The sequence below is a fragment of the Lagenorhynchus albirostris genome, chromosome 7 (genome assembly GCF_949774975.1).
Source record: "Lagenorhynchus albirostris chromosome 7, mLagAlb1.1, whole genome shotgun sequence".
In the NCBI taxonomy this organism is placed as follows: Eukaryota; Metazoa; Chordata; class Mammalia; order Artiodactyla; family Delphinidae; genus Lagenorhynchus; species Lagenorhynchus albirostris.
Genome location: NC_083101.1, coordinates 56,020,200 through 56,032,924, shown reverse-complemented (window position 1 = coordinate 56,032,924; position 12,725 = coordinate 56,020,200). Strand labels below are relative to the sequence as shown.

General features: G+C 35.9%; 1 protein-coding gene across 1 annotated transcript in view; it reads right to left on the bottom strand.

Annotated features, from left to right (window-relative positions):
• The window catches only part of RIC1 (RIC1 homolog, RAB6A GEF complex partner 1), a 136,078-nt gene that overhangs the window by 25,455 nt on the left and 97,898 nt on the right, over nucleotides 1-12,725 (bottom strand). The window contains exons 9-12 of the mRNA XM_060155058.1: nucleotides 8,535-8,679; nucleotides 7,804-7,852; nucleotides 6,022-6,174; nucleotides 4,144-4,347 (exon numbers count right to left, since the gene is read on the bottom strand). Coding sequence (XP_060011041.1) covers nucleotides 4,144-4,347; nucleotides 6,022-6,174; nucleotides 7,804-7,852; nucleotides 8,535-8,679 — 551 coding nt within the window. The remainder of the gene's footprint in view (nucleotides 1-4,143; nucleotides 4,348-6,021; nucleotides 6,175-7,803; nucleotides 7,853-8,534; nucleotides 8,680-12,725) is intronic.

The following is a 12,725-nucleotide window of genomic DNA, read 5'->3' as shown; positions in this document are numbered from 1 at the left end:
AAGAGTTTTGTTTATGTTTTTTTAGTAGAAATCTCTTTTATTATTTTTACATTTTCTAATAAAAAAGCAATGCATGCTTATAAAATTTAAACAGTATAAAAGTACACAAAATACAAAGTGAAATTCTTCTGTTATATCATTGCTATCTCTAAACAAACAGCCATATATATATAAAAGTGTGTATAAGCTACTGCTTTTTACTGGGGCGTTCAACTTATTCACCTACAAGTACTTTTAATATATTACAGATATTAACTCTTTATCTGCAACATAAGCAATAAATATATCTTTCCATGTCGTCTGTCTTACATCTTTGTACACAGTGTCTTTGTGTCACTCTGAGAATTTTAAACTTAAAAAATCCTCTGTGAGGTATCAATGTAGCTTAAGTCTAGCTTTACTGAGACTGTGATCTATTAGCCTGCTGAGTAAATAGTTTTCATGAGCACATGGTGAATGCAATGTGAAAATTAACAGAACAACAGAATAAAGGAAAAATCTTCTGTTCCTGGAATAAGAGAACCTTCAATTTAATTTAGTTTCCGTTTACTCGAAGAAAAATGATTACGTATTTAAAAAGAGAAAGTCAAATTAAAAAGCCAAGTAAATGCAATCAAATCCAATAAGATTCTTTGTGTAATGTGAAGACAAAGCAAAAATCAAGTGAAAACATCTGTATTAACCTTGATAAAATTTATTTATAAAACTATTTTTGTTAGACTTCACTTATTATCCAGTAAGTCAACCTAAAATCTAAGTAAATTAACAGCTTTTAGTACATTAGGAAGTTCTTAACCCCAGTGCTGGTTTGTGGAAGCCTACCTTACAGAATTAAAAATAACTGTGTCAGGATAGATACGCTTGAAGAATGCTTAACTTGTATCTTAACAGATATGCTGTACTATTCAGGCCAACCAGTAAAATTTACTATGATGGGTGGAATTAGTTCAGAATAATGATAATCTGAGGTAATGATCAGGTGGCGAAGTAAAATTTGAAAGTAGTTTTGTAGGACACTGTAAGTGAAATTCTTTTTTTGGATGAAGAAAATAAAAATAGTCACTTGAAGAAGGATGTTCCTGGAGCACAACTGAGCTAGCCATCCATGACACTAAACACCCCGCCCCCGACTTTCCCCAAACCTTAGTGTTTCATAAGTATTTGTGCGATGTGTGGGCAGGTAAAGTGGGAAGTGAGATCTCACTGCCAAAGTGGACTCCAACATGAAGAGTTTCTAATCATGGGAACCAAGGTTAACTTATCATACGATCACATTCTGATGACTATCTCTAGGAGAAAACAAATTCTTTTACCCTCCAAAAGTATATGAGATGCCACAAATGGTTTACTTTCAAAACTTAAAATGAAGCTTTATTTCTCATATGGTTTTGTGTCTTGAAGATGCTATGAAATAAGAACAAAAACTTGGTTTTGCCCCAGGAGATGTATATGTTACCTGAACTTTGAGTTCCACTCCTAATACTGAGAACAGGAAATGGCAGAAGTAAGAAAAGAGGTGGCTAATGAATAATGAAGAAACTCAGGTTAGGAATGCATAGTCAGGGCACAAAAGTCATGTCATACCACTGGGAAACTCAGTGCTAAGGTACAGAATCTCTACTCTGAACATCTTAGGATTTTTCAGTCTCTTGGAGAACCTAAATCTACCTTTTTTCCCTTGAAGTCATTCTGCTAAAACCATGTCTCCTACCTAGCCTACTTTCTTCTGTAACTGGTGAGACTGTGAGGGCCATCACCCTAGGAGATATGATCTGTGCCAAATACCCAGAACATTTGATACACGTTGTAGGAATGAGAGCAAATCATTTATAAATGAAATAGCCTTTACAATCCTCTTTGTTGACCTCTCTAACATAGTGCCTGATACATTACCCTGCTTCCGGCAAGTATGTATTTGTGTTATTTTTGTTAAAGGAGAAAACATGGTTAACACAGAATCTTCTGACCAGGAAACTAACGAGTGTAAGGTAGAAGGCTTAAACAAACAAAAAAAATCCAGTAGTCTAGATGAGGAACAGACAGAGCAGAATTAGTTGGAGCTCATGTGATGAACTCTAAGCTGTACAAGAAGCATACAAAGTATAAACCACACAAACAAAGCCATTGTGATGGAGGATGCGGGCACTTATCCTAGACAAGAGCATATGTTGAAGGGGGAATTAAACAGGTACCCACATTTCTTCAGGGAATACTTACTAATGGCTAAAATGTCTGGAAGTTAAAAGCATTAACATTATATGGACACTGTAAACCACACTACCAAACGAACACCACCACAATGCTGCACTGACTCTTGTGGCTGGAGTGCCAGCAAACAAAGCATAGGGCAACTCCAAGTAAAAAGAATGTCAAATAGGCACATTCTCAGTTTTAGATCAAGGTCAGCAGTATATTATATGCTTCAACATTTAGTACCTAGGTTTTAAAACAGGTTTGATTATTACTTTAATTTATATCATGGTAAGGATAGAGTCTGCCACTATTCTGCTGTGTGACCTTGGGCAAGTCACCTAACTTCCCTGAGCCTCAATTTCCTCATGTATAAAACCTAGTTGGACTACATGATTGCTAAGGTCCTTCCAGCTCTAAAAATTCTATGAGTCCATTATAACTTAATTTGGGGGGAGTACAACTCTAGCATTATTTTTATTAGTTTTAAGGAAACTGAAAAAATTACGTAAAGCTAGACTTAAACAAGTTTATCTTTCTAAATATTTTAGATACCTAAAGAACAGGATGACAGAAGAATCTTGCTAGTATCTACTTTGCCTGAAGTTGTAAAATCAGTGTTATATGCTTCTAATATGGGATACTTTATAGATGGCTATGAATCACAGAATCACTGAATTTTTGAGCTGGAAGGAAATTCAATTTTTGTTATTGCCTGATGGATTTTTGAGTTCCAGACCTACCTTCTTTGATCCTCTGCTCTACTTGGCTCTCTGGCAACACAGACCTGGCTAGGCAGAACTGGCATTGATGCTAGGTCAGTGTAGAATGAATAGTTCAAAGTATGGGGAAATGAAAATAGCAGAGAAATGGCTATAGGAGAGAAGGGAGCAGTGGAAAATTTTAGTCAAGGAAGTAGCTGATGCAGTTTTATTTAATAACTGTTACTAATTATAAAATGGTATGCACATTGTTTTGATTTTATGAATTTCTTAATGTAAGTTAAATACATTTTCTTTTAGTGTATACCACATGTCAATGTAGGAGATATTCCTCCTTCAATTTTTCACACAATGACCATTCTTATGTCTCTCATTATCTCCTCTCAAAGTCAACCGAAAATAACATGGGAGCTGAAGTAAGCTAGTAAGGTAAAAGTACAGAATGTAGAAGTAAGACAAAGAATTGTGGAAATAGAAAATGACTAAAAGAAACTAATCCAAGAGTAGGCTCTGATGTACCTAAGACACTCTGGCATGAAAAGTGGGAAGAAAACACTCAGGACTTTGAAATGTGTGTGAAAGTTTCTTTCAAGAAACTTCAATTTACTGATTTACCCAAATTAATTTTATTTGGTATCGAAACTCAGAATTAATTTCTATATTAAATGTCAATGTATCAGAATTACTAAAAGAAACTGCTAATTTAATAATAATCTGGTACAAGATTGAGTAATAATAAAATTATTAACACTAAGGTTCTAGACTAATCAGAAGTCTGCAATTTGGGTCCAAAGTCAGGCAATTAACCTCAATGTGTCCCCATTAGGACTACAAGGTCAGCTGCACAAGGTACTAATCAATATTGTCACTTTTCATTAAATTACTACACTTTAGCCTATGCAAATCCAGAGCTAAATTTATACCAAAAATAGGCTGGAAGTAAAATAAACAGTCTTGTACAATAAGAGGACAAAGCATAAACTTCTAGTTTTTTTTAACTATTCACTTACTAATGGACTTAAAGCAGGTGGGCATACAATCTACATCAGGTGGAAAGAAAGGAGAAGACAAGAGGACAAGAGCACAGAACAGCAGAAGAGAGACATGACAGTCAAAAAGTTTACAAAGTTTCTCAGTTTTCTAAAGCAACAAATGAAATACTTAAATATGTGCTTCAGGGTGCTATCTTACCAAGGACTAAGTCCACAGTCAACAGCATCTGAAGACTTACCTGCACTACATGCCAATGCCGATGACCAAGTAAAGTGCTTAAACTCTGAGACTCTAAACTGCCATCTGCAAACGGGCTCTTTTCCTGACTGGGCTTATGATCAGAGTGTGCCGAAGTACCCCTGGGATTCTGGGTTTGTGAGGCCTCTCCACAGTTCAAGTACAAACGATCTTCCCCCTGAAGCAACACTTGCTCTTGGTTACTCTAGATGAGGGAAAAAGGAAGCAGAGGGGAGGGAAGCAAATAAAAACAAGTTAGTATAAGGTAGGGGAAAGTACGTAATACATTAATTTACTTTTATTGTTGGAAATGTACCACACATCTCAATGCTGATTTTCCTCACAGAGGACAAGACTACCTAATAATCTCACACACTGTTATATTTAACAGACAACATTTTAATGATTACTTCCCAGTGTAAATAAAATCTTTGTTAAAGTCTGTTTTATCATACAGATTCCAAAACATGCCCAGGGCAGTGCTATGAGAGATTTTCCACCTGAAAACTGAATAAGACTATTCAATGTCTACAGTTTACAAACTAGTTTCATATAAGATACCTCATGAATGGTAGTAAGAAAACATGTCTGGTCAAACTGTTTGTGTGTATACGCTCATCCGTGTGCCCACATGGTAAGAAGAGGGAGTGGATTACGAACAGGGATAACTGGATACAGGAGGATCTTTTAAATCATGGGGAGGAGGAAGAGTAGCCTACATCTGTGGTCCTGGTTCAGAACAATTCAATAATTGCTTGGTGACAGCCTGGTTAGTACCAAGGAGTGTACCAGGTTCTGAGGATGTTTAGACAAAAATATAGTTTCAACTCTCTGTGATTATGCCCTGGTTTTTAATTAAAGGCGAGTGTTTTCAAATGTGGGCAGATTATTCACTCACTCTTTAAATTAGATCAGCACTCCAGCCACTCACCTTCCCATTGTAGTCCAAATGTTGTCTTGATATAAAACTCGGAGTGCTTTTAAATTATTTATTTGGGATGTGCGAGCAGAGGAGAAATCCTCTACTCTTGTTTTTCTTATTATTCAGCTATAGTAATGAGGTCTGAGATCCAGGGTATTTTCATTCTTCCTCAATGTGTTATAAATTTTAATTAGAAATTGGTTGCACCAAATATTTAAAAACCCATTGGTGGTAGATACTAAGATATGCACCCCTATCATATAACATATCACTGTTACTATATATCAACAATATATCATATTAATATCTTATTTCAGACTGATAAAACATGAGTTTATGTTATAATTTGGGGCAGTGTTTCCCAAAGCAGGATTCTAGGCTTATTTTCTTCTAGGCATTCCTTAAAAATTCATAGTTAAATAAGCTTGGGAAACAATGCTTTTTATATACCAACTCCTGGACTTTCATGATGCACATCAGCATATTAAAGACTCGAGTCCTATGTTAAAGAAATCTCTACAGCTTTGTTTAACTCCTTTATTTCACACTTAAAAGACAACAGAAATTCTTCTTGTCCTACGTAATTGCTCTTGATATTTCTCACAAGTAGTGCCTGGTGGAACATACTTTGAGAAATGCTATTCAGACAAAGACTAAATTTTATTCAGGTTACTCAAATGAATCTGTAAACACTGCTTTTCCTCAAATTGCTTGTGATCCTATTAAAAAAAGAAAAAAAAAGCATGGGACTCCCCCGGCAGTCCAGTGGTTAAGACTCCATGCTCCCACTGCAGGGGGCGCAGGTTCAATTCCTAGTTGGGGAACTAAGATCCTGCATGCCACAAGGCCAAAAAAAAGCAAAACCTGCTCAGAAATAAAATTGTCATAAGGAAGAGTCATATTCAAATATGAAAGCCACTAAAAAAAACTAACGGAGTTTTAATTAAATAAACTTACCATACAAGGGTTTACGGTGAGTGCACTCTTGAGAAACTGAAACAGTAGAATGCTAGGCTGTTTAACTATGCTCTTGGAGTCAGACTCATTTTCAGTATTTTGAGAACCAAATCCACTGATTACCCATAGGTGATAGCCTTCGGCACCCCAGCTCTTGGAGAGAGGAGGGGGAAAGAAGAAGGGGGTCAGGGAAAGAAAATCAAAGCAATAAAAAGTTTGTTATTCTTTCCCGGTTTGAAATATTCAAATTCTGAAATAACCAACAACAGCATTATTAATGACTTCTGAAGGCTGGAGAAACCATGACAAACAACACAGACAAGAATTATACCTACATCTACTACATCTTAGATCTCCAGTAGAAACCATCACTGCTCTCCACTTAGAAGAGTGAAAACACTACACACCAATCTTAGCTCCAAAACCTAAGAAATGCCTACTGCTCTCTGTAACTTCGCCATTAATTTAACTGCCTCTCAAATACAAAGAAATTCCTTACAGAGAGAAGACCCATGTTACATAGCTGAAGCTTTACAAAGAAGCACCCAAACAGATGCAGTTTTGTACAGAACAAAGAACACTGGATTGGAGGCTATGAGACTAGGGTTTTGCACTCCAGCTTGGCTACCATTTTGTTGTACAACCTTGGCTAAGCTGTTTGGTTTCTTGGGGTATAAGTTTCTTCCTCTGTAAAATGAGAGGGTTCAAATAAATTCTCCAGGCCCAGTTCATTTTAATATTCTATTAACGAGATTCTATGAGAGTTAAAAAAAAAAATTTTTTTTTAACATTAGTAATTCCCAATCTGCAAGGCCAAGAAAATACTAATGCGGGGAGAAGAGGTCCATGAATTGTTCCAAAATTTCAGAAGTTGAATAGAACTTTTGCTTTCCCATGAAAAGTTTTGGTTGCATAAGTTAACTAAAATGCTTAGATTCTTAGTTGTGATTAAAATATTAACTTAGTGAGGCAGGTAACACTGGTTGCTGCATGGCATTCATAAGCACTGATTGGCAGTCAGAGAAATGGTGTTTGAAAACTTATTTTAAAATATGGAGGTGAGGAGAGCCATCAAATGGGATCCTTGGTGGTGAAAGGTTGGGAACCCCTACTGAAGGCAACCATGGTGGTCTTAATTCTTCGAGAAACCCATGATCAGAAAATGCCTTCCTCTGTGGAGCAGCAGAGAAAGGTAGTGATAAGCCTCACAGCCACTAATTCCTCAAAGATGGTACACAGAGGGCTATAGAAAGAAAATGTTTGTATGTAAAGACAGGGGTTACACCTCACTGCTTTCTACAGAAACTCTTGAAAATTGATAGTAAAAATATTGTTACAACAGGGACTACAATTCTTTTGACATACATCTATGGAAAAAATTTTAAATATGCTCAAATAACGTACAAGCACATGTCTTCCAGGAAAAAGACCCAATGAGCATTTCACATTATGTTAAAAGAAAGGAGGCCATGGGAAGTGGGTGCTATTGAGTCACATAAGAAATGTAGGTATGCTTTGGAAAAACAAAGGCCTGATTTGAACAGTTACTATGTTCACAGAGATGACAGGGCTTGCTGGACACATCTAAACAAAACCAAAATCAAATACTGAAAACTGGGCAGCCTCCTGATTTTTAAAGATAATACTTTTATCAAAGCAAGAACTGTATAAGAGTCTGCTGAGACTAGAATAGCTTTGTAATTTTATCAGATCAACATGAGAGAAGAAGAAGAAAAAACCAAGTTTTTCACACTGTATCAATATTTTATAGAAAGAACTTACCATAGAGTTGATCTTAAGGGGATCTTTTTTGGTACCATCAGACCTATAACTGAAACACAATAGAAACTTAATTAAGAAGAGTCTTCTAATTGCATGTAATATTTAGCTTTAATTTAAAAAAACTGATTTTGTTCCTTAGAATGAGAAATACACAATACCGTATGAAATATGAGACTCCTGGTTAATACACCTAGGTATATCACTGAGATACAGTCTTCCGGTTACTAAATAACTTCTTAACAGGGTCATGCAGTTTGGGAAGGTGTGTTCATTATATCAGGACTGAAGTTCAGGGTAGTATATGAAGTGGACAGAGATATTAACCCAGTTCTATCAACCCACTGAGTTAACCTACATTAACCCAATGAGATAATGGAATTTTTCATTTCCTACTAGTTATTTATGTATATAGCTTACCACTCTTATTAGATAATAAGCTACTTGAAGGCAGATTCATGTCTGATTTAGCTTTGAATCTAACATGTTATCATATACGCAATAGGGGTTCAATAAATAAATGCACTTTCACTGAATGGTCAGTTTTAAGAGGATGGAAAGAGGATGGATGTATGAGGAAACAATACATTCTGAATACATTAATTCTGAACCTTACAAATTGTTTTGGGTTCAGAGTCAAGGCAAAATGGTAGCTGTATAACAAAGTTTCTGTGTATGTGTATTGTCTTGGAGAAAATGGAGTTATTTCATCTAAAATTTCTTTATTGACTCACGCAAAATCTCCTCCAAGTGTACAAATCAGCTGAGCTCCAAATACACTCCATAAAGAAAGGCCTCCATATTCCCAGGTCACTATTACAACACTATTGTCAGGAGACCATCTGACCAATTTAACAGCTCCTGTTTTGTTCCAAATGTCTGTTAAGAAATTGTGAGAAGAGTTAAAAATAAATGATTGCTTCATAAATACTTAGTATTTTTTACAGCCTATACCTTCAAGTTGAAACAAGCAGAAAGGCATGCCTGCTTCAAATAATGAGATGAATTCTGTTCGTTTAGGGCTATTTAAAATCAGTATGGTCATTAGCCTTGACCCGATCTAAACAGAACAAAGTCAGTATCCAAGTGATTTATATGAACCAAAAACCGTTTCTGGCCACTATTAGCTTAAATAACTATAACTGTGTAGTCTTAAAAAGGCTTTGGATTTGGGCAAATCAGTTTCTGTAAGATGGGAATAATATTTCCCTTGAATGATTCAACACTGAATGTCAAACTACTCTGCAAAGTATGAGGGTGTTTTAAAATGTAAAATAATATTTTACCATGATCTCCATGTTCCATCAGCAATATCAAAGAGATCCAAGTTAAAATAAATCGAAGCTTAACCTTACATTAGGATTAAGTAGGTAAACTCCAGCCTCAGTACCATAGGCGCTTATATCTTCTTTTAACTAATAATAGTTCTTCATATATAATTAGTAAAGGAGAAAATTTCATTGTGTAGTAAAATCCAAGTTTCTTTACTGCAGAGTTAAATGAAACATAGCAGCATTTCCCATCAGCAATTCAAAAGATCTATAGCTTTCACCTCTTTAAAATTAAAATTCCTTACATCTGCAGTATTAATAAATTTTTGTTATAAGTACCTTTGCCACAAAGGGCTTGTATACAGATTTTAGCCTACAGAAGACAGCCTTTGTTAATAGAGTAAGTAAAACTTTTTTCCTCTGCCTATGTTTGAATCCTCACATTAGCATTTCCCACCATAATTCAGATATATGAATAACTGTATTATTTATGTATATAAAAAATAGTATGGAAACACAAAAGACCCCGAATAGCCAAAGCAATCTTGAGAAAGAAAAACAGATCTGGAGGAATCAGGTTCTCTGACTTCAAACTATATTACAAAGCTAGAGTAATCAAGACAGTATGGTACTGGCACAAAAACAGAAATATAGATCAATGGTACAGGATAGAAAGCCCAGAGATAAACCCATGCACATACTGTCACCTAATTTATGACAAAGGCGGCAAGAACATACAATGGAGAAAAGACAGCCTCTTCAATAAGTGGTGCCAGGGAAACTGGACAGCTACATGCAAAAGAATGGAATTAGAACACTACCTTAACACCATACACAAAAATAAACTCAAAATGGATTAAAGACCTAAATGTAAGACCAGACACTATAAAACTCTTAGAGGAAAACACAGGAAAAATACTCTTTGACATAAACCACAACAAGATCTTTTTTGACCCACCTCCTAGGGTAATGAAAATAAAAACAAAAATAAATAAATGGGACCTAATGAAACTTCAAAGCTTTTGCACACCAAAGGAAACCATAAACCAGATGAAAAGACAACCCTCAGAATGGGAGAAAATATTTGCAAACCAAGCAACTGACAAAGGATTAATCTCCAAAATATATAAGCAGCTCATGCAGATCAATATCAAAAAAACAAACAACCCAATCCAAAAAAGGGCAGAAGCTCTAAATAGACATTTCTCTGAAGAAGATATACAGATGGCCAACAAACACATGAAAGGATGCTCAACATCACTAATCGTTAGAGAAATGCAAATCAAAACCACAATGAGGTATCACCTCACACCTGTCAGAATGGCCAACATCAAAATATCTACAAACAAATGCTGGAGAGGGTGCGGAGAAAAGGGAACCCTTTCGCACTGTTGGTGGGATGTAAATTGATACAGCCACTATGGAGAACACTATGGAGGTTCCTTAAAAAATTAAAAACAGAACTACTATATGACCCAGCAATCCCACTATTGGGCATATACCCTGAGAAAATCATAATTCAAAAGGACACATGCACCCCAATGTTCACTGCAGTACTATTTACAATAGCCAGGATATGGAAACAACCTAAATGTCTAATGACAGATGAATGGATAAAGAAGATGTGGTAGATACATACAATGGCATATTACTCAGCCATAAAAAGGAACGAAATTGGATCATTTGTAGAGATGTGGATGGACCTAGAGTCTGTCATACAGAGTGAAGTAAACCAGAGAGAGAAAAACAAATATCGTATATTAATGCATATATGTGGAATCTAGAAAAATGGTACAGATGAACCTATTTGCAGGGCAGGAATAGAGACAGAGACGTAGAGAACGGACATGTGGACACAGCAGGGGATAGGGAGGGTGGGACAAATTGGGAGATTAGGTTTGACATAAATACACTACCATGTGTAAAACAGATAGCTAGTGGGAACCTGCTGTATAGCACAGGGAGCTCAGCTCAGTGCTCTGTGACAACCAAGATGGGTGGGATGGGGGGGGTGAGAGAGAGGACCAAGGTGGGGGGGATGTATGTATACATATAGCTGATTCATTTCATTGTACAGGAGAAACTAACACAACATTGTAAAGCAATTCTACTCCAATAAAAAAAAAATTCTTATCAAAATAGAAAAAAAAATGCCCAATAAAGCCATATCAAATGACGAAACTAAAACAAAACAAATAACCAAATAAATAAATGGTAACATGCATAAGAAACCTCGTATCTTATTAGTATACTTTACACATTTAAGAGCGAAATTTAAAACCAAACCAAGAAGAAACATACAAACTCAAATCAAAGCTTACAGAATGGTTATAAACAGTATTCCTATTAATCCCAAGTAAACATATATATATACATATGTACATAATATGCATATCTATTTTCCAAGTATTATACACACATTAAAATCTAGTTGTAGAGATATACAATAAAATGTTAATGACAGTTAACCTAATCTTCAAGTGGCAGGAATATGGAAAATTTATCTAGCTGGTAACCTACCATAAACATAGATTGTGATAACCTGCATGAGAAAAATGTAAAACGTAATCCACAGACTTTCTGTTACAGAGCTGAACTCTGAAGAAAGAAAGGAGAAAACTGAAAGTGAGTTTGGTTAGTGTTTGAATTAAGGCAGCCCAGGGGGCGGAGGTGTGAAGAGTGGGGAGTGGTGAGGTGAAAAAGGTTAGAAATATAGGGACAGAAGGTTGGAATGGGACCTAGCAATGACTAGGGAGTTGGGGTCTCACATCCTATACAAAGACAAGAAAGGGGTTTCAGGCTGGCGTGAGTCTGGGAATCAGAATGGAAGCCGCTGTTATCACATAAGGACTCCTGCAGTGCTGCCACCTGTAAAAATCAGCCAGTGGAGCCAGAAAAATACACAGAAGCTTGTCTGTGTTCAAGATGCAGGACAGCACAAGTCTCCCGACATTTTAAGCAGTTTTTATAGTCTAAAGTTATGTAACTCAAGAAGGCAGCACTCTCCCATAAGAAAAACTGCAAGAGTGAGAGTTAGCAGATAACCAAAGGGAGAATTGGCATTCCAAGAACATGAGAAAAGGAAACAATCTAAAAAATTCAATACAGTGCTGTCAATCAATCAATAGAAGCAATGAGGAGAACTTCCTGAAATGATGATAAATGTTCTATATTTGCTTGGTCTAACAGACAGTCACTAGCTACATGTGGCTATTCAACATTTAGGTGTGACTATGAAACTGAGAAAAGTTTTAATTTTCTTTAATGTCAGTTAGTTTCATTTAAACAGCCACATGTGGCTGGTAACTACTGTAATGCACATCACAACATTAGTATGGATAGAAAATTAAACAGATAAAAGGGTTAGAAAACACAATCAAAATACACAACACCCTATTCTTGTCAGTTGCAGCAAAAAGTGTCCTTAGAAAAAAATATATGCAAGCCTTTAAAGGCTATGCAGTAAGAATGATAAAAACTTAAGGAGCAAATTTCTGTTTCTGGCAGTATAGCGAAATGACACCTTGAATGACTCTCCACACTGAAACAACTAAAATGTTAAACAGAATACTTAAACACATCAAAATATCCAAAAATACTGGGAGGTAAGTGAGTGTACCAAGTGCTCTTGCCCTGAATTTTTCTGCCAAACCC